This window comes from Nansenia antarctica (assembly GCF_963989245.1).
Source record: "Nansenia antarctica genome assembly, chromosome: 1".
Classification (NCBI taxonomy): Eukaryota; Metazoa; Chordata; class Actinopteri; order Argentiniformes; family Microstomatidae; genus Nansenia; species Nansenia antarctica.
In genome coordinates, this window is record NC_137674.1 from 36,217,929 (window position 1) to 36,240,428 (window position 22,500).

At 45.5% G+C, this 22,500-nt stretch overlaps 1 protein-coding gene across 1 annotated transcript in view; it reads left to right on the forward strand.

Moving 5' to 3' along the window:
* Positions 1-6,360: 6,360 nt before the first annotated feature.
* syne2b (spectrin repeat containing, nuclear envelope 2b) overlaps positions 6,361-22,500 on the forward strand; it is a gene marked incomplete at its 5' end in the record, with an annotated part of 186,906 nt that continues 170,766 nt past the window's right edge. The window contains 3 exon segments of the mRNA XM_080522419.1: positions 6,361-6,451; positions 12,351-12,412; positions 22,037-22,132. Of these exon segments, the coding sequence (XP_080378545.1) occupies positions 6,361-6,451; positions 12,351-12,412; positions 22,037-22,132 (249 nt within the window).

The window sequence follows — 22,500 nt, forward strand, 5'->3', positions numbered from 1 at the left end:
GGGTGGGGGAGAGAGGGGTGATATTATTTGGGTGAGTAAGCACCTCATCATGAAATTACCATCTTCTCAACCCCCCCAGGGTGGTGGGGGGGGGCACTGAAGCAGAACTACTCAAGTAGTTTTAGGAAATTAATCTCCATGCAATTAAAGTAAGATAAGGCCAGCAGGACGGATGAGTCAGGGATAGGTTTGAACCTGACGTCGCTGGTCTTAACCCCCCCCCCCCCCCTTTGGACAGCAGCACTCATTACCTCGGAAAAGAAGGGAGGAACCAAAAGGTGCGGATGTGAGCTTCCCTCCATCCAGGACTACAGTGACTGGTGTATCAGAAAGGACCCCAACCACCCCAATCAGAGTCTGTTGGAGCTACTGTCGTCAGGGAAACGGTACCGTAGCCTCGGGGCTGAAACCCAGAGGCTGACAAACAGATATGTCCCTCAAGCAATCAGGCTCCTGGGGAAATGCACTGGAAGAAAACAAGACTGTCCCCCCCCAAACAACCACACTGACGCTACAAAAATAATAAACATGATATGACTACTTGCACACTACCTGATTACTTGAACACTACCTGACTGTTTGACTACTTGTACTGTATCACATTGCATTTCATCTGATTGTACTTTGCACAACATTTTATACTATTGATTCCACTGTAGTACAACTACCATCACTTTATCACTTTTTTATTACTTACTTTACTTATTGTACTTTATTCTATTGTTGTGATTTCGTATCCTGCCGAAATGCCAATGTTGAAGAACCTAAACCTAAGAATGTTACTCTTGTGTACTTTCTAATACAATTCTGATTCTGATTCTGAAAAGGTCTAAAGCTCAAGTGAATCACTGTCGGTCTACAATCTGTGATTAGCAATCACAATGACAGTAACAATGACAAATAAAGTCTATCTATTAGGCCTGATTAGCATGAGGTTACAGTGACCTCGTGTGTCTGCTTGGAGTATTTCATTTTTTTCCGATTTGCAAAGGACATCTGTATCTTTCTTAGTCTTTGTAATCATTTGGGAAGGGGATGATAGTGTTTGAATGTCTACGTCAACATGTCTTTACCAGGTAATGTCATAATGCCATGTTTAATATTGCATGGCCCAGGAGAGAGCAGGCCTTATGAACCCTGACCTCTGCACCATGCATACAGCACTGGACACGTGACACTGAGGCTCCAGCTGTCGAGGCCTACGGGTCGGGGGCGGAGGGTGGTGGGTTTATTTACAAGTGTGACATTGACTTGATTGCAGTTACGCCATCAATCTGGCAATGGTTTTGGTGACACATGGCAAACAAACACCTACTCAAACTAGGACTAGCCCCTCTGATGAGATATGATATATGTTGTTATTGGTTTTGATGATGATAATGATGATATTGATGATGGTGATGATAATGATGATTTGGTTTAAGATTAATAAACGGTGCAAAAACGTATCGAAGAGTGGAGAGACGTGTGGACCCTCTTCCCTACAGGTAAGGTGCCAGAATGGGGAGTATGTCCGACCCTGACTGGTTGATATATTTAGCCGGTCGGTCAGGGGGGCTCACTCGTCGGAGGAGAAGGTGTGGACATCTCCAAATGTGCGCGCCGTGGGAGGGGTGTATCTGCTGCCTCTCGGCCAACTAGGCTGACTGGAGATTGCATTCTGTGTTGCCCACTTTATGCCAACCAATGTTTACTATTATTGTCGGACCTGCAGCTTAATCTGATAACTGGACAACTGACCCGTTTTCATCACTGTTGGACGTAAGTAGACAACTTCTGGAAAGATAGTTAGTGGCTCATGAGTTTGGGAAAAGCTGAATAAGTATAACTTTAAACTTCAGGTGTTGAATTGCATTGCTTTGTTTTAACGACTGCCGTCATTTGAGTTAATCAATTAATTTCACACTTGTGCACTCGGGTTTGCCAATAATGACATGGTTTGCTGACCAATTATTATATTTTGAGTCAGAGTTCCCACTCTTCTAACGTTTGTTAATTGGGTTGGCCTGCAAACTGTATGATACGTTTATCAGTTGGCAACTTTACTGTATTGTTTTTGTTTCTGGCAAACCCGTAGGTCGATCTGGCATGTTTAGGCTACTTAATATGGAGAAGTCCTCTGGTCCGTTCAAGGACTAATAGTGACAGTATAGAACTCAGGCTGCGTTCGTAAATACGCTCTGGAAATCTGATCAGCACTCGTGGAATGTCTCTTGTCCAATCAAATTACTTGGTCCCTTTATGACGACGAACCCAGTGTGCGCTCCGGCGCTCTCAGAGCGATTTTACGAACTTAACCAATGTAGATCTGAGGCTCGAGGCGCACTACGGCGGCGGTCGTAAGCACGTGCTCATCGGAGCGCTATTTCGGGCAGCGGACAGCGGACAGGGTCTCTCTGACAGGGTCTCTCGCGCTACCGAGCGCTGCAGGAGTCAAAGTGCACGCGGAGGGTTTATTCTGAACTCGACCCGTGTGCACGAATATTTAAGATGAATGACCAAAAAACGACTAACAAGTTGACTGTATTAATGTCTGATGAGAATAATAGGCTTTAATGTCTTTATCTGTTAGTTTTCTCCAGCCATTGGGAGTGGTATTTCTATTGGACCCGGCCTCGCAGCCAAGTTGTAAGAGATATGGTGGACTGGTTTCATTATGAATGGAATGAAGGGGCATATTACTTCAGCTCAATCGCACTCCGCTAGTACTCACAATGGCATTGACTCATTTATTGTGCGAGTGAATTGTGTCTTTATGCTGCACTACAATTTTACTGTCAGAGAACATTATTTCAAGTCGTAAAACCAAGGTCTATGCAACAATGCAGTCATTATTACAGCTCGTGTTATGAAGTGTTCCGTGTCATGATCTTTGCAAGTAGAGTAATTTGTCAGTCCTGACTTTGGAATGAAACATAGGGAGATGATGATAAAGGCTTTGTGTCAGCCAGAACTGAAGCGTATGAACTAATTTTGATTTGTCTTTGCGTTGCAACTGATCTGCAGAGGAGGTAGAGCTGGCGTCTAATGATCGCAAGGTTGGCAGATTGGCGGTTCGAGCCCCGGCTGGCCACTTGTCGAAGTGTCCTTGGGCAAGACACTGAACCCCAAATTGCTCCCAATGAGTGGGCAGGCGCCTTGCATGGTAGCTTGCCGCCATTGGTATGTGAATGGGTGAATGAGAGGCCGTTGTAAAGTGCTTTGGAATAAGGAGCTATATAAGTCAGTCCATTTACAATTTTTACCATCTGCAAACCTGCCTCTATTTAGTGTTCATGAGGTGGGAGCTGATGTACTATATGGAAAGCCTCTTCTCCATCATGTAAACCAACCGCACTGTTTATCCTATAGCCTCCGCTTGGGCCACACAGCTCATTTACACGATCATCTGACATGTTAATCGCGCTTCCAGGCTTGTGAAAAAGATGCATGGAGCGATCATTATGAAATGCTACATTCAAGCTCCTTCAAGTACCTTGGGACCATTTGCCAAATCATTCTGCCAAAAAGTATTTGATTAGAAAATACACACAGTACAGTGGAATATACCGCATACAGAGACACATGGCCTGGTCACTTTGAGAGAGAGAGAGAGAGAGAGAGAGAGAGAGAGAGAGAGGGGGGGGTGGAAGTTGTGTCCTTGACCCCATTGGCCGCTGACACCGGTGACACCTGGCTGGGGGGTTGTGGGATGGGCAGTCTTCTGTAAGCTCAGAGATAACACTGAACAATGGAGGGGTGTCATGGCCTCTGCGCTGGACTCCCCTGTCTCTCTCTCCAGCTCCACACAGCCAACTGACACCAGAGACTACTGCCCCCCCTCCCCCTAACCACCCCCATGTTTATACGGCACAGTTACGTGTCATTTACATTGTAACCATCCAAAGTGACTTAGAGATGATTGGGACAGTCTACCTGGAGTAACGTAGGGCTGAGTGCCTTGCTCAAGAAGGGCACACTAGTGGTGGTCCTGATCACCAGCCCCCCCCCCCCCCCCCCCCCCCACACACACACACACACTATCCACAACCCACTATCCCCTAGGCCACCCCAACCCCCCCACACGTACCTCCCCACACTATCCACAACCACATCCACAACTCTCACTCCCCTAGGCCACCACTACCCCCCCACACACCACACACCCTAACCCCCCCCCCCCACACACACACACACATACACGTGTCAGGATAGGCTACCTGCCTTACCTGGGCGGGCCCATCTAACACCTAACCTGCCCAACACTACTGATTTATGACCTCTCTTTAAATGCAACCAAGTGCCTTACCCTGTAGCTTTTAAACAACGACACTTATCAGAAGTGCAGTGAAGTGAAACAGTGTTCAGACTGTTGAGTGGGGAAACCCAACCGCTTCTGAATGCATGGTTGATCTTTGCTGCTGCTGATCGGGAGTTCACAGAGTCGTCTGCTGTGGATGTGATGTATTAGGGGCGTGCTGCCTGTGGTAAACACTGAGGTATCTGACCGGCTCATCAGACATAACTGGGAAGCTGGTGTGATGCCCCCCCCCCTCCACCCCCCGCGCTTTTTCCGTTGCGCTGCTATTTGTTCGCTGCTATGTGTTCTCTGCTATGTGTCCCCTAGCTATAGGCCCTCCCTTCATTGGGTGTTCACAATTAGAGTGGCCGTGGGTGACTTTGACTCAGGGACACACAGGCACTGGCTTCTCTCTCTCGCCCTCTCTGTCACTCTCTTTCACTCTCTCTCACTCTCATTCTCTCTCTCTCTCTCTCTCTCTCTCTCTCTCTCTCTCTCTCTTGTTCTCATTCTCTCTCTCTCTCTCTCTCTCTCTCTCTCTCTTGTTCTCATTCTCTCTCTCTCTCTCTCTCTCTCTATTGTTCTCTTTCGCTCTCTATTTCTCTTGCTCTCTCTTTCTCTCTCTCTCCCTTCCTCTCTTTCTCTCTCCCTCTCTCTCTTGTTCTCTCTCTCTCTCTCTGTCCCTTCCTCTCTTTAGCTGACAGATACCACAGATGCCACACTCAGATGAGAGTCATGGCGACACAGCACATATCCCATGGGCACATGTTTCACAGAGTGGCTTTATTATCACTGTGATCCAGTGGCTCTCAGTTTAAATGGACTGACTTATATACACTGACTTATATAGCGCCTTATTTCAAAGCGCTTTACAACGGCCTCTCATTCACCCATTCACACACATTCACACACCAATGGCGGCAAGCTACCATGCAAGACGCCGGCCCGCTCATTGGGAGCAATTTGGGGTTCAGACACTTCGACATGTGGCCAGCCGGGGTTCGAACCACCGATCTGCCGACGTTGTGATCATTAGACACCGGCTATACCTCCTGAGCCATAGCCACCTCTAGTTTGTGTATGTCCGTACGCTACTGAGGGGGGCTGAGGCATCTAAACATATATTTCTTGTGGTGTTATTGCGGTTGCGCTGTATAAGGTTATATATTTAGGTTGAATATCTTTAGGCTAAAACTTCTAGTTCTATTTTACCCGGTTGCCCTTTTAGCCACAGCCACCACCTGTCAGTTGTACATTCAGTAGCTGTCAGGCGTGTTTGACTACTTTCTTTTATCAGAGAGAGGGAGAGACACTGCATGGGGCTTATAGTCAGTCAATAGTTCTACTCTGCTCTGTAAGAGAGTTGCCTGGGTAGACATGTTTCAAATGTCAAATGTCAAGTAATGTTTAACAGTTTGCTTGTTCAGGTTTATATGCTCCCTGAGGCTCGATGAAACAAGACAAAACAGAGCTCCCCTCAGCCAACTGGAGTACAAACAATTGTTCGTAATTGTAATTGTCGCCCTTGTGCTCATCTTCATAGTTAACGTTGTAACATCGTTAACACTCACTGTTGTTCTAAAGGGATAATGAGTCATGACCTGGGGTTAACGAGTCATGACCTGGGGTTTGACTGATTGTGTTTATGTGTGCGGAGTGAACACACATGGAGTCCTTTGTTGTATGGAGTTCAGTGATCGATGGTTTTACAAAAAAGTAGTGCATACTTTTGCAAGATGTTGCTCGTATACAGAAGCAATAATCATTAGCTGCACAGCGCACACCATTGCAACTTTGTTATTGTCATTTTGGTGTGTGTGGGAGTGTTTGTGTGTGTGTGGCGAGGAGTGTGTGTTTGTGCGTGTGTGGAGAGGAGTGTGTGTTTGTGCGTGCGTGTGTGTGTGTGTGTGTGTGTCTGTATATCAATATTCCTGATGTTTAAACCTGAGATAGTATATGAACATAATATCTGTGTGATGTTTAAACCTGAGGTAGTACATGAACATAATATCTGATGTTTATGCCAACAGAGGGCGGCCATGCTGTTGGAGGTACGTGGATGAGCGTATCCTTCTGGAAGCATGGAGTCATCAGGGAACGCACAAAGGGATGCCGCGGTGGAGAGGGGGGCCATCCCTCTGGACATCGACAACGTCCACATGCTTCTGCAGGGTCAGTGTCCCCCCCCCCCCCCCAGTCTCACTTACAGAGCCAGAGAGAGTTTTCTGTCGACATGCAAGAGGGACATGAAAGCAACAGTTTATGTCTTGATAGTTTAATGTTTCAGCCTGTTTCTAATGCAGCATTATAGACTTTCTTCCAGGCATTATCATCGATTTGGTGCATCGCTGTCGATTTAGCACAAGCTACCTCCTCCTGTCAATCTAAAACTCAGCTACACCCCCCCCCCCCCCCCCCCTCAGCTACACCCCCCCCCCCCACACACACACACACACCCCCCCCCTGTCGACAAAACGTGGGCTGGGCTACGCCCCCTCGATGTTTCAAAATCCTGAGAACGGCAGCTCTGCTTTCTTCACCCATTTTCTCTCACCCAAGGGGAACGTTGGCACGTCCACACGTACAGTAGCGTATACCCCTGCAGTCTGGACTGGTGTGAGCCTGCCCGGTCCTGTTCTGACTCAGTCTCAGCGTGGTGTTTTGTTGTGTATGTTGAAACGTAAACCCACGAGATATGACTCATATGTCAAGCAGTCGTCCAAAGGGGACGAGACTGGGAGGCTTTTTAAATATCGAGTCCTAATAGGCAATGTGTAATCTGTCATGCTTTATGAAGTCATCATCTTGGGGACGTTCTTACGCTTGCCTTTCAGCGAATAAATCTGACTTAACGGTCTGTTTATCTGTCCAGTTTGGCTTGGCTCTCTGCTCTTTAAGCCCCCTTTCCCCTTCCCTCTCCTTCTCTCTCGCTCTCTCTCTCTCTCTCTCTCTCACTGCACTGTGTGTGTCTCTCTCTCTATCTCTCTCACACTCTCTGTCTCTCTCACACTGTCTCTCTCCCTCTCTCTCTCTGTCTCTCTCTCTCCTTCTCTCTCTCTGTCTCTCTCTCTGTGTGTGTGTCTCTCTCTTTCTCTTTCTCTCTCTCTGTCTCTCTCTCTCTCTTCTTCTCTCTCTCCCTCTCCCCTCTCTCTCCTTCTCTCCTTCTCCCTCCTTCTCTCTCTCTCTTTATGTTGTCTATCTTAAGGGCCATTATTGAGAGGTCTGTCTTCCGATGCTATTCTAGGTTTATGACTGAGCGCTGGTCATTATTGTGTTATATATAGTGCTGACATTATTTAGGAACAATGTTTTCTGGATCTATTTATTCAAAGACTTGTAATTTTCCTCCTCAGCTATGCAATTACCAGACCGTATGATGTTGCTGTGAGGTGATGCTTGCAGAATGCCCCCAACTGACAAGACGGCTTATAAAATAATGGCCTGAAAGTCTGTTTTTCTTTTGCGTGTTTGGAGTCGTAAGGATCGAAGAATGTTGCTAAATATAGTTCACATGGGAACCTGCTGATGTTCTCACCCAGTTCTCATTAGGTCCGTTTCTTCTAGAATAGTACTTCTACTATTTTACATTTACAATTTTGGCATTTTGCAGACGCCTTATTCCAAAGGGACAACAATCGATGCATTTGACTATGCTAGTGAGTCATCAATCCACCAGTCGTAGCAGGAAGAATAATCTAGCTCAGGCCGGGGGCCATTGGCAGTCGTCGTGGTGGAAGAAGAAAGAAAGAAATATATATAGATATATATTAAAAACAAATTTGACACTGGAGAAACAGTACAAGGGGGGAAGTAGAAGTTTTAGGAGACACAGTATAGGGGGAAGCAGGTGTCTCAGGAGACACAGTGCTCGGGGTAGTAGATGTCTCAGGAAGGACAGTATAGGGGGGTAGTAGGTGTCTCAGGAGAAACAGTGCTCGGGGGTAGTAGATGTCTCAGGAGGGACAGTATAGGGGGGTAGTAGATGTCTCAGGAGGGACAGTACAGGGGGGTAGTAGATGTCTCAGGAGGGACAGTACAGGGGGGTAGTAGATGTCTCAGGAGGGACAGTACAGGGGGGTAGTAGATGTCTCAGGAGTGACAGTACAGGGGGGTAGTAGATGTCTCAGGAGGGACAGTACAGGGGGGTAGTAGATGTCTCAGGAGTGACAGTACAGGGGGGTAGTAGATGTCTCAGGAGGGACAGTACAGGGGGGTAGTAGATGTCTCAGGAGGGACAGTACAGGGGGGGTAGTAGATGTCTCAGGAGGAGCAGTTGAGGTGTAACCTGAAAAGATGGGTCTTCAGTCTCCGACAGAAGACTGGGAGTGACTCTGACTTCTACTACAAAGGGACAGGACTACACAAGAAAGAAGGTCTAATACAAACCCAAGCTGGGTAAATATATCTAGGCTGTGTGGCTGTGTGTGTGGCTGTGTGTGTGTGTGTGTGTGTGTGTTTCCACCCAGTGGCACCTTGAGGCACGTGCTCCTGGTGGTGTAACACTGTATACATACCGCTGTCACTGGTGGTGTGATTTCAGTGTTAAATCAATACATGTTACACACCCACACAGACACTCACACTCACTCACACATTTACATACACACACACACACACACACACAGTTACTCTCTCTCACACACACACACACACACACACACACACACACGCACACACACACACACACACACACGTGTGTACAGTAGTAGTAGACCGTGAAACACACTTCCTGTCCTTTGAACATGAGCCTCTGTAGGGTCAGAGGTCAGTGTCTCTCACACTGTCTCGTTTACCTCAGATTAACCCAAGCCTAAGAATGTTACTCTTACACTTGTGTAATGTGACGTAACAATAAGACTTGGAAACTTGAAACTTTGTATCTCTGTGTCTTTCATCCCCAGCACTGTGTCTCATGAGACACCTGCTTCCCCCTATACTGTGTCTCCTAAGATTCCTACATTTCTACTTCCCCCCTTGTACTGTTTCTCCAGTGTCTAAAAAAAAAAAAGTTTCTCTATCTCGATGACTTCCAATGGCCCCTGGCCTGATCTAGATTACTCTTCCTGCTACGACTGGTGAACTGATGATTTACTTGCTTAGTCAAATGTATCGATTGTAAGTCGCTTTGGAATAAGGCATCTGCTAAATGCCAAACATGTAAATGTAAATGTATTTTAGACTGGTGTGTGTTCAGGCAGAGTAGTCTTCTGTAGACAGGCCTGAGGGACCCCCGGGGGCGGGGGGGGGGGGGGCAGGTAGCCCAGGGGTTAGAGAGGCCGGCTAGCAATCGGTAGGTCGCTGGTTCAATCCCCCACCCCAGAAGGGAGGTGAGCTGGGAACCGGAGGGTTGCTGGCATCCTATCTGAAGTCCCTACCACTGCCGTTGTGCCCTTGAGCCAAGGCACTTAACCCCTAACTGAAGATGGCTGACCCTGTGAAGATGGCTGACCCTGTACTTAGAACAGCTCTGTTCAACAACAATAAAGTTGAATCTTAATCTGTTTCTGAAGCAACATAATACACTAGGAATTTCACTTTCACCCAAGCTACTTTCACCCACATCCCTCCAGTGTGAACCGATCTGTGCCTGTCCAGTCCTGTTTTAACTGTTTTCCCATACGACACTGACGCAGCAGGCTTCCATCACAGACTGTCCCATCTCTAGGGATGTTGCACCTGATCCGGATCTAGAAGGGATCATTAAATGAGAGAAAGTGCTGTGATTCCACACCCCTCTTTAGTCGTGGCGTAATGAACTCTCCCGTTTCGTGGTAGCGCCCTCAGGGCTAAGATGCTGCCAGTCTTGTCGGGGCAGGCCCAACTCTCAGGCTTCAGGAGGGGTGGGGCTGAGACGCTCCAGTCACCTGCACCCTAGGAGCTGCAGACTCCTGGTTTGACAAGAACTTTCTGTCCCAATGGTAGATTGATTTAGCTGTTGGGTCTCATACAGGAGCCTCCTGTTGCTATTGAGGAATTACCGTCTATCTTTTTGAGTTTGTTTGAGCAGTGTGAGCAAGGCATGATGGGATGTCTTCAGGAATTAGAGGTTTAGGTGATTTTCATCTAAATCTGTGACACGTTTTTCTCTCAGCTAATGCGGCACTGATGTTCACATCATGGGTGAGTGTACGTTGATGTTTTTGTGTCTCACACTTTTGCAAATGTGTTGATTTAGTGTCTAGCTAGTTTTAATAAGCAAAATCAAATGAGTGCTTTGATAAAGTGTTGTTTGAAAATGTTAATTACAGCGTCTTGCTTCGTCAGCTGTTTATCGAACGACAAATAATTTGGTTAACTCAGAAGAAACAGGTTCTAGACAAGAACTGGAACGGCAATCCCCCTCTCTCTCTCTCTCCCTCTCTCTCTCTCTCTCTCTCTCTCTCTCTCTCTGAGTACTCACATAGTGAGTATGTGCCAACCAATGGGAACCCAATAGCAGTTTGAAATAGCATTTGTCTGCCTCCATGTAGTACAAAGCAGATTTCATTTACATACTGTATTACATAAGGTATTACATACTTTATTCTGGCCGACAGCAGGTAATTATTAGCACTATTACCAGAACTGCCATTGCTACCACTGCTAATCCTGGTACCACTGCAACTGGACCACAACAAATATGATTATAAGAGTTATTACTGTATAACAACATGATACTGAGATGGTGAACTATAAACCACATTCCCTGCTAACTGAAGCACAGCCCTTGGATTAGTGTGATGTGGCTGTCATGATGCTTTTGTGTTTATAGAAAGAACAGGTTGAAGCTGCATTTCTCTGAAGGGCAAGAGGTGGAACACTGGAAAGTTTCCTTTTAAATAAGTGTCACAACTCTCAGCTTTCTCCTTCTTGACACAGGAAAGTTGAACTACGGGGCGGCTGTGGTTCAGGAGGTAGAGGCTGTGGTTCAGGAGGTAGAGGCTGGTGGAGGTAGAGGCTGTGGTTTAGGAGGTAGAGGCTGGTGGAGGTAGAGGCTGTGGTTCAGGAGGTAGAGGCTGTGGTTCAGGAGGTAGAGCCGGCGTCTAATGATCGCAAGGTCAGCAAATCTGTGGTTTGAATCCCGGCTGGCCACATGTCCAGGTGTCCTTGGGCAAGACACTGAACCCCAAATTGCTCCCAATGAGCGGGCCGGCGCCTTGCATAGTAGCTTGCCGCCATTGGTGTGTGAATGGGTGAATGAGAGGCCGTTGTAAAGAGCTTTGGAGTAAGGAGCTATATAAGTCAGTCCATTTACCATTTACCTATGAGAGCATTACATACCCAATCTAACTTTGTCAGCGAACGATCGGACGATCTACGTCTATTTTTGGGAAGTTTGTTACCTTATTAGTCAGTCTGGTCACACGCTTGGAACCGGTCCTGCATGATTTAACATTAGACACCGACACAAGCCAAGACGGGCCTGCTGTAGAACAGCTTAATGAGGAGACTCCTCAGTCAGTCTGCCCGTGTATCACACAGCTCAGTAGAGCAGGACCCGGGGGCTCGACCACGGAGTAGTGGATCAGGTTTGTTTTGTCAGGGGTTTAGGGGTTGTGGAAGAGGAGGTGTTGGATCAAGCGTTCCACCCCAACAACCTGGTGTACTGTTAAGGGAGGTTGGGGGGACTAGGAGATCCAAAGTAAGAGATCTGTATTCTGGAGGGGGTTCGAGGTGCTTATAGAAGACAGGAGGGGTTTGAGGTGCTTATCGAAGACAGGAAGGTGTTTCAGAAGTCTGCTAAGGGGCGATGGAGATTGAGGAGGGGATTTTATCTGAGGCGTTTCACGCTGTCGCAGAGCTGGTCGACTTTGTAGAGATTTACACTGGTGAGTGAGCGGGTTTCTGTTGGTGAAGCTGGTAGCCCTGGTTGTCAATGTTATACTTTTATGTTTGAGGGAAATGTTTTGTTGGTTTTTTACTGCTACGGATCTGCCACAAACAAATGAGTTTCAGTTTATTTATATTTCCTTTAAGGCCTTGTAGAAGCAATATACGGTATTCTGTGCTATCTGTCTGTGTATCCATCAGTGTTTTATGTACGATGTGATTTAAGTCTCCTTGTTTATTTTTGATCCTCTTACTTTCACAGTGGAGCAAGAACAAATTCAGAAGAGGACCTTCACCAACTGGATCAATGCTCAACTGTCCAAGGTAAGAAGGACGTCACTGACACAGCAATGTTTTGATGGGAGGGACCCACACACCCACCTGGGGAGACACACACACCCACCTTGGGGGGACTCACACACCCACCAGGGGAGAGAGAGGGAAGAGTTCCTCTTCTGCCTGTGGTAGAGGTCAGCTGTGCATGTGACGAGGGAGGGAGGGGGAGGGAGGGCGAGGGGCGCTGGGGAACCATGTAAATATAGCTACTTGGAGCAGAGTTCACAGCCCTCAGACAGACAGCGACAGACGTCCACCCCCACCCACCTCCCCCCACCAACATGGAGGCTAGCCAGCAGCAGTGGGCAGAGTGTCAGGATTGTACAGACACCCACGAGACACAAGCCAATACCACCAGCTTGGTTGAGCTAATTGCTCATTTCCCCTTGTGGCAGTTTTGTTTTCAAGTTTTCAGTTTGTAATTATGCAGTATTGTATATTATGCAAAATTATGAGATTCACCACTTAATGAACCTCGATGTCTTCTGTCTGCAGAATAACATCACGTACTACAGTATACGCTATGCTCTTGTGAACGTACTGTAAAAGCTCTGTCGATAAGTGATGCGTTGTGTATAGTGGCGACTGTGCCTAACTGTGTCTGGTGAAGGAGACTAAGGCATCTGTATAAATAGAGCTCCGGACGTCATGTGACTCGAGTCACAAAACTTTGTTTACGGCGCCATATTGGCAGAATAGAAAACAATGGATGCAGCACCAGTGCCAGTGGCAACTTCAGACCATCTGAGTTTACGTCCCACTTCACTGACCAAGATAAAGAACGCTACATCGCTAAACTAAATAGATTGAACATCACCGACCCTTATAACGCCCCCTGCGTACTATTCAAGCCATTAGAAAACGAAAACGCAAGCTAGTTGCCTGCTAGGCTAAGTTAACGTTAGGTAATGTTATGTCCCGTTACATGTGGCCTAATCTCACCCAGAGTTAGTAGTACTTCTAATCGCTTCACATAGCAAACAGTATAAGTAAGTAAGTAAAGCAAACAGTATGCCCATCACCTACATATTTATTATGATCAAGCAGCAGAAATGTGTAGCCTTCTGTCTACTCCCCCTGTCCTCTCACAGGTATCAGTTCACCCATCAATCCCCATTGTCTATAGTTGAATAAATCAACATTGTGAAACTTATAACATGTCTTTCTAGTTTGTCTTACATTAACAGTGCTTTAACAGTTGTCACCCTACACAGTATTAGGCTGTCTGCATTCAGAGCATGGCATACTTGTGTCCTACAAAAACATGGAATCACGGGACCGCAAAAAACATGGAATATGTCACAAGCATCATCTTTATTTCACTTTTGAACATCGTCAGTAGCATGTCACACCTGTTGGGACAGTTTAGGTGTTCACTGGAAGGGTACAACAGACTCACAAGGATTTGTAAGAGCACAGCATAGGCTGCTGTATACAGACCGGATAGCATTAGCTTCTAAGACTGACGTTAGCTAATACTAAAGGCCGGTTTAGGCTTCTGCGTCGAATTTACGTCGAGCTTACGTAAATTCTTACGTAGGTCTCGCAATTTACACTTCTGCGTAGGCCGCGCTGCAATTACACCGTCACATCGCTAGGTGGCAGTGTGTTTTCAGCCCCTGTGCTGTGCCTCTTCCGGTTAGGAACTCAACGGAGCTCAAAGCTCTAAGCGGCATAATAGCGATCTTTTTGTTGTTATGTTGTTGTAAATAAAAGTTCTATGATGCATTGAAATGACATTAAACTAAGATAATACGATGGTTATCATAATTTTTCAAATCTTTATTAATAAGTAATTACAGAAAAGGTGAATGACATTTCTGTCATGACTTCCGCATTTTGGGCGACGAGAGAGTCGGAATCTTGTCTGAATCATGTGCTACCAAGCGGACCAATCACAGAGCTTACGGTTACGTGCGCTCTGACGCGTGGATAGATTTTTTGAGAGGAGCACGTCCAGGCTACGCACGTCCACGCGGGACTACGTAAGCTTACGCGTAGCCTACGGCGTCGACTTTACGCAGAAGCCTAAACCGGCCTTAACACTATTTGCCGGCCTTCTGCAAACGTATCTGAGACCAAACCGGGCTACTTGATTGATTGATTGATTGAAAACTTTATTAGAAGATTTGCAGAAGTAGGTACATGAAAGTACATATTACATACATGGTCAACTAACAGGATAAAAACCCAAGAAAGCCACTGGCTTATTTCAATTGGGGTCCTTGATTCTCAATTCATCGTTACATGTAAGACAGACAAAACAAACTAGTACTATCTACAAGATAATACAGACAAATAACTATTACTATCTATAAGATAAAAATACATCCATCATGGGAAGAACAATACAACAAAACATCAGGTATGTACAGCGGGTAGGACAGGTGGGGACATACACCACAGGTGGGGGCGGGGGACAAAACACAAAGTATGTACAGTGGGTAGTTCGGGTCTTTTAATCTGATTTTTGATTTAGAGGGTCCAGTTACGGACTGCAGCCTCCTGTAAATGTTTTTTGAGAGTGGTTTTGAAGGTGGGCAGTGTTTTGCACTCCAGTGTTTCCTCTACATGCATTTCATCGTGGCGGACCGCCACGATGGAATTTCCTCCGCCACCATTCAGATTTCTCAAAAAAAAAAAAAAAAAAAAATTTTAGGCCGCTTTTCAGACCTTCACATCGCTAGACACACCCACAAGCGGGAAGCGACGCGCTTGCAAAACTGTTTTGTGATTGGTCGAATACATCTAGGCTGCGTGTAGTCTACAAACTACTTCAAATGTTACAATATGCGCGACGACGGTGCTGGATCCTGGATCTGTGCATCGGTGTGCAGGAAGAACACGGAGCAGGCGCCAGACCAGACTAGATGATCGTGGAGTGAAGATATTATGAAAGTGTACGTGCTTGTCGATCACCCGTCGCATCGCGTACGCTTTAATAATCTCTTCACTCCACAATCATCTAGTCTGGTCTGGCGCCTGCTCCGTCTGTTTTTCTTCCTGCACACAGGTAAACAGATCCAGGATCCAGCAGCGTCTTCGGGCTCGCGCAAACAAACCCGGCGAATTTTTTTACTTGCCCCAGGCAAGCGTTACTGTTGAACCCTGCTGATACATGATTCTTCCCTGCACATTGACAATGTTTTCTCTCTCCTCTTTCTTCTGCGTTGTGAAGGGATCCACTGCAGCGTACACGAAAAGCGGCTACTGTGTCAACCGCTTCCCATAATAGTTACAACAACCATAAAGCCTCCATAATGATAATGAAAAGAAGGGGAGACGAATTTTTTATTGACAACGGAATTACATGCTGGAAAAACATGCAGACTGAAATTACGTCGTTGTTTTGAGCGCGCGTGCGCGTTTCATGCGCGTGCACGCGAAAAAAATCGCGGCCGCGCGCTGCGCGCGCGCAGTCAACGCTACCCGCCACCATGGTAAAAATTCCTGGAGGAAACACTGCACTCCTTTAAGATTATAGGAAGGGCGTTCCACATTTTTACTGCATAGTTTGCAAACGAGTTTAACCCCTTGTTTGTGGTGCAACGCGGTTGAACGTGGTTCGTGGAGCTTCCTCTGGTGTTGTATGTGTGGACGTTGTTCACTTTTTGGAAGTATGTTGACAGGTACTTGGGTGTCTTTGTGGTGTAGCGTATCTTGAAGACCAGGCCCAGTGCAAGCTGCTGCACTCTGTCAACTACTCGTAGCCAATCAAGGCTAAAAAAATGAGCAGCGGTTAGATGTGTCCTAGGGTTGAGGCCTAGCAGAAGCCTAACCAGTTTATTTTGGGCTGTCTGGAGTCTTGTTTTATGGGCCTTTGTGGTTCTATAGTACCATGATGTTACGGCATAGTCGAAGTGACATTGAATGAGAGCTCCTGATAGGGTCCTCAGTGTGTTTTTACTGACAAGTGAGGATATCCTGTACAAGAATCTAGTTCTATGGTTCACTTTTTTGATTACTTTTGCTGCCATTTTATCTCCGGAAAGATTTGCCTCTAAGATGGAGCCCAGGTATGTAATATCCTCTTTTCTTGTGATATTAATGTTACCCACTTTTATTTTAAAATGTTCAGCCTTTCTGAGTTTAGATGGGGATCCGTATAGGATGGTTTCAGTTTTACCTAGGTGTATTGATAGTTTATTGTCAGCTAGCCAGATGCAGATTCTACTCAGTTCAGTGCTTAGCGCTTTTTCCACCTGCAATATGTCCCTGTCAGAGACCAGCAGAGCCGAGTCATCCGCGAACAGGAACAAATTGCAATCACATGCTGATGACATGTCATTCACATATATTAGGAACAGTAAGGGTCCCAATATGCTTCCTTGTGGAACGCCGCAGGTCACTGGGAGGGGGGGGGACAGTGTTCCGTTCACACTAACCACCTGTTCCCTCCCCTCTAAGTAGGATTGCATCCAGCTCACCGATGTTCTATCGAACCCAATTGCTTTCAGTTTATCTAACAATATGTGGTGATCTACTGTGTCGAAGGCCTTCTGGAGGTCCAGCATGACCATGCCGCAGTACTTGCCCGAGTCCACCTCATGGTTGATGTGGTCGTTCAAATAGAGAAGGCATGTGTCAGTGGAATGGGATGTTCTGAATCCTGATTGAAATTCATACATCCCTAACCCTTCGGTAAGGTACCTATCAACCTGTTCATAAACTATTTTTTCCATAAGTTTCGAGATGGAATTAAGAATAGAAACAGGTCGGTAGTTGCCTGGGTCTAATTTGCTTCCTTTTTTATACAGTGGGGTTACCCTTGCTATTTTAAAGTCAAGGGGGACGTGTCCCTGTTTGATGGAGAGGTTTATTATGTGGGTGATGATTGGGGTAATGGAGGCAGCTGAGTCTTTTAGAAATCTGGCTGGAATATTGTCATGGCCCGTGGCCTTTTCTGAGTGTAGAGCGCCCAGCTTTTTAAACACCTCATCGTTTGACACCATGGAGAGTTTAAAATCATCTTTGCGTACACCCAGTTTATTGTAGAACGCACGGATGTGCTCTACACCATAACGCCCTGAGTGGGGTGGTAGGTTGTTAACTAATTTAGTGGCTATGGTTGTAAAGAAAGTGTTTAAGCACTTAGCCACATCCAGCTTGTCTGTAAGGAGAGAATCTCCAGATTTTATGCTGATGTTTGTAGACCTGGTTTTGAGTTTTTGGCTGCAACCTAGTTGGCTATTAAGTAGCTTCCAAAGGTCACGTGGTTTGTTTAAGTTTTCTTCGATTTTGTTATCGAGGTATTCTTTCTTAGCAGATTTGGTCATGGTAATTACCTGATTGCATAGTTTGTTGCATTGTTTTTTAATTTTCTCTTAACTGCAAAAGATCCTCCCGCAACAGAATATGTCCACTATGCAGTGAAATCGGCGAAAATTAGCTTTAATAATAATGGAAGAGTGGACGCTCTCCCGCTTTCTACTCCCGTTTCTATCATGCCAAAATGGCGGCGTTAAGGACCATTACCGGTACTCGGATTTCCGGGTTGCGTGACGTCAACATCGCTTGTTAAGTCGTGACGTGTTTCCGGGTCCAAAGTTGGCTGAGGCGCTGTCTTCGAAATGCTGAAATAATAATAATAATAAATTATATTTATATAGCGCTTTTCCGAGGCTCAAATACCCTGACAATATGGAGAAAACGGGAAAGTGCTGTGTCCCTTGTTGTATGAATAGATCCGAGTCTAAAAAACGATTAAACTGTCATTCTACCGCTGTAGTTCACTGGTACTCTGGTGCGGGGAATTTCTGGTTTGGACCCGGAAATGGCTAAACGTCACTTTTGACGTCAGACTTAACAAGCGGATAGGCTGTGTTCGTGAATTCGCTCTGTGTGCTGGAGCTCACATTGGGTTCAACCTCATAAAGGGACCAAGTAATTTGATTGGACGAGAGGCATTCCATGAGTGCTGATCAGATTTCCCGAGCGAATTTAAGAACACAGCCATATAACTGCCATTTAGCTGATGCTTTCATCCAAAGCGACTTACATTGCAGTGAGTGCATACATTTCAGTATATATGGTCCCAGCAGGAATCAAACCCACAACCTAAGCGTTATTAGCGCCATGCTCTACCAACTGAGCCAGAGGAAATGTGTTTTCCGTTTCTTTGCATATTATGAAAGTTGAAGTGTTGAAGAGCCCACTTTTTTATGATTTATAGTTTTTATTATTTTCAATAAACAGACAATGAACAGACATACATCACAAGTAACAGTTGACGTTGGACAATAAATTAAAAAGACAAATAATAGACACAACAAAACATGAAGGTGATGTACAGCAATATAAATCTACAGCTTTGTCTAACAATCCTACTTATGGCAGTTTACTTTCACGTTTTGGGATATTGCTATTTATACATAAATGAAAGTAAATAAAACAATTTAAAAATATTGCTATTTACATGAGCTGGAGTTGCCATTATTTCTCAATATATGAGTGATACTGCCCCCATTTCAAGCGGTAATCCTCCACCTTCTCTAGCAGCCTATATGATAATTGTTCTAAGGCTGCCAGCTGCCCAAGAGAAATGTGCCACAGAGACGGTGCTGGTGCTGATGAGGCCCTCCACTCTTTAACCAATAGTTTCCGTCCTAGCATTAACGCAGTCTGGATCCAATTGGCGAGTGGTGGAGTCACCTCACTTAATGCTTTGGGGTCACCCAAAATAAAAAGACTGGGGGTGAACGGAATGTCAAGGCCAACAATTTTTTCCAGAAAACCATGTATGGCTAGCCAAAACTCCTGGGTTTTTGGACATCCCCAAAGCATATGCACTAGAGTACCATTCCTGTCACTACACCTCCAGCACTCCGAGCTGTCAACCAGACCCACTCTATGTAGCCTGGATGGTGTCCAGTAGATTCTATTAATAATCTTGAATTGGATCAATCTCGTTCGGAGTTCCCTTGACATTTTTTCCCATTCTTGAGAATTCTTCCCCATTCTGCCTCTGTAAATGATACCTTTAAATCTGTTTCCCATGCTAGTTTAAGGGACCATATGTTTGGGTCTGAGGCCACTAGGATCCTCGAGTAGTAAGCAGAGGCTTCATGACCTAGTCCAAAAATGTTCAAAAACCATTCAAGTGTATCACCACTAGGTGGGGCAATTGTGGGGGAGTCAAATGTTTGCACCATTAAGTGTCTTAGCTGTAGATACTTCCAAAATTGATTTTATGGTAAATCAAATTCCCTTCTAAGAGCCTCAAAAGATTTTAGCGTTCCATCCTGATATAGGTCTCCTAGAACTTCGATACCTTTTTGAAACCAGGGCTTCCAAAAGAAGGGCGATTTATCTATACACAGCTTAGGGTTCAGCCAGATCCCAGCAGACTGGTGAAGATAGGGGTAAAATTTAAAGATGTAAGCGACTCTCTTCCAAACCCATTGTATATGGGACAAAATAGGGTGCGATCGATTCTCTTGGGCTAGTCTGGCCGTAATACAGCACCTGAGTGCCAGAGGGGTGCAGATGGTACTTTCAATATGGAACCACGGGGGGGCTCTCTCTGGAGGCAGAGTCCAGTGTGCCATGTGCCTGAGAGTGAAAGCATAATGGTAATATAACAGGTTAGGAACACCAAGACCTCCTCGGTCTACAGGCCTCTGCAGTTTCCGCAGGCTCATTCTAGGACGTTTGTTGTTCCATAAGAATTTATTACAAATTTGATCAAATTGTTTAAAATAGTGTAGTGGGATTCGGACTGGGAGAGCTTGTAACAGGTAGTTAAATTTAGGAACACAGGTCATCTTAATTATATTTACTTTGCCCCACATGGAGAGAAATAGTGGAGACCACCGCTCTACATCTGCCCGCAGTTTATCCAATAGGGGAACAAAGTTTATTTTAACTAAGTCAGCCAGTAAGGGGGGGAATGTTAGGCCAAGATATCTAATGCCTTTCTTAGGCCAAGAAAAGGTGCCTGCTTGAAAGAGGGATTTGGGACAATATGGCGAGAGAGGAAGAGCCTCCGACTTTGTCCAGTTCACTTTATAACCTGAAATAGATGAAAACTTGTCAATGATTCTAAATAGGGAGGAAAGAGAGCGTTCTGGATCTGAGACAAATAAAAGAATGTCATCCGCATATAGCATCAGTTTATGACATCTATCACCGATTTGAATACCTGGAAACGTGGGTTCTCTCCGGATAGCCATTGCTAACGGTTCGAGAGCAACAGCGAAGAGCAGGGGGGAGAGGGGGTCCCCCTGTCTCGTACCCCTACCCAGCTCAAAGGGAGATGACATGATGCCATTGGTAAGCACTGATGCCGTAGGGTTAGTATATATAAGACTAATCCACTCTATAAACTTCTTGCTGAAACCAAAGCATTCCAGGGCGGAGAGCAAGTATTGCCACTCCACCCTGTCGAACGCCTTCTCAGCGTCCAACGAGATGGCGGCCATGGGAGAGGCATTGTCCCGAGTGGCCCACATAATATCAACAAATCTCCTAACATTGTCTGCAGAGGAACGGGAGCGTATAAAACCGACCTGGTCGGGGTGAATCAGAGAGTTTATCACCTTGTCAAGGCGGTTAGCCAGAATTTTTGATAATATCTTACTATCGCAGGAGGTTAAACTGATAGGTCTAAAATTCTTACAATCTAAAGGGTCCTTCCCTTCCTTCAAAATAAGGGTAATAATGGCCTCCGATAGAGTAGGAGGAAGTTTTCCCTTTTCCAGGGCTTCATTATAGGTGTTTAGTAGTAATGGAGCAAGTTCTTTGGAGTAGGCCTTGTAGAACTCGGCCGTGAAGCCATCTACACCTGGCGCTTTACTTGAAGGTAGGTGCTTAATAACGTCAACTATCTCCTCAATAGTAATATGTGAGTCAAGACCCCACTTGATATAACAAACAGTTTTAGGATCACTAAATACTTATCATTTGTTAATTGTATTCACTGTCTCGTCTGCCGTAGGCTACTGGGTAAGTGATACATGGCTTGTAAACAAACGTACGTTTTAGGACATGTTCAAAAGCAAGGACTGTGTGATCATTATTATTATTATTATCATGTCTATCAGCGTGTTGTGATGTGCTGAACATTCAGTTAGATGTTTGTGGCGAAGTTCCTTTTTAGCGCTAGCCTACTAGCAACTAGATGTTGTCTTCTACATGTCCGTTTCCACAGAGGACCAGGAAGTGGGTGTTGTTGTGTGTGTTGTGTTGACTTCTACATCTACAGAGGAGCAGGAAGTGTGTGTTGTGTTGACTTCTACATGTACGTTTCCACAGAGGAGCAGAAAGTGTGTGTTGTGTTCACCTATCTGTGTGTGTTGTGTTGACCTCTACAACTACAGAGGAGCAGGAAGTGTGTGTTGTGTTGACCTATCTGTGTGTGTTGTGTTGACTTCTACATGTACGTTTCCACAGAGGAGCAGAAAGTGTGTGTTGTGTTCACCTATCTGTGTGTGTTGTGTTGACCTCTACAACTACAGAGGAACAGGAAGTGTGTGTTGTGTTGACCTATCTGTGTGTGTTGTGTTGACTTCTACATCTCCGTGTCCACAGATGACCAGGAAGTGTGTGTTTTTGTGTGTGTTGTGAGGAGCAGGAAGTGTGTGTTGTGTTGACCTCTACATCTCCTGTCCTCAGAGGAGGCCTCCCTGCATGGTTCTGGACCTCTTCATGGACTTCCGTGACGGGTCGAAGCTGCTGGACCTGCTGGAGGTGATGAGCGGCCAGCGCATGGTGAGTCTCTCGTTTAATTAATAATAATAATAATAATAATAATAATAATAATGCATTTTATGTGTATTGCACTTTTAGAGTGCTACAGAGTAAAAAAAAAAAAGAAAAAAAAAAAAAGCCTGAAAACACAAGTTAAAAACAAGCCTTTTTGAATAAAAAGATGTTTAGGCCTGTCTTAAAAGAGTCCAGGCTCTATACTGCCCTTAGCTGTTTTACAGTTTTGGCATTTAGTAGACGCCTTATTCCAAAGCGACTTACAATCGATACATTTGACTAAGCAAGTGAATCATCAATCCACCAGTTGTAGCAGGAAGAGTAATCTAGCTCAGGCCAGGGGCCATTGGCAGTCGTCCTGATAGAAGAAGAAA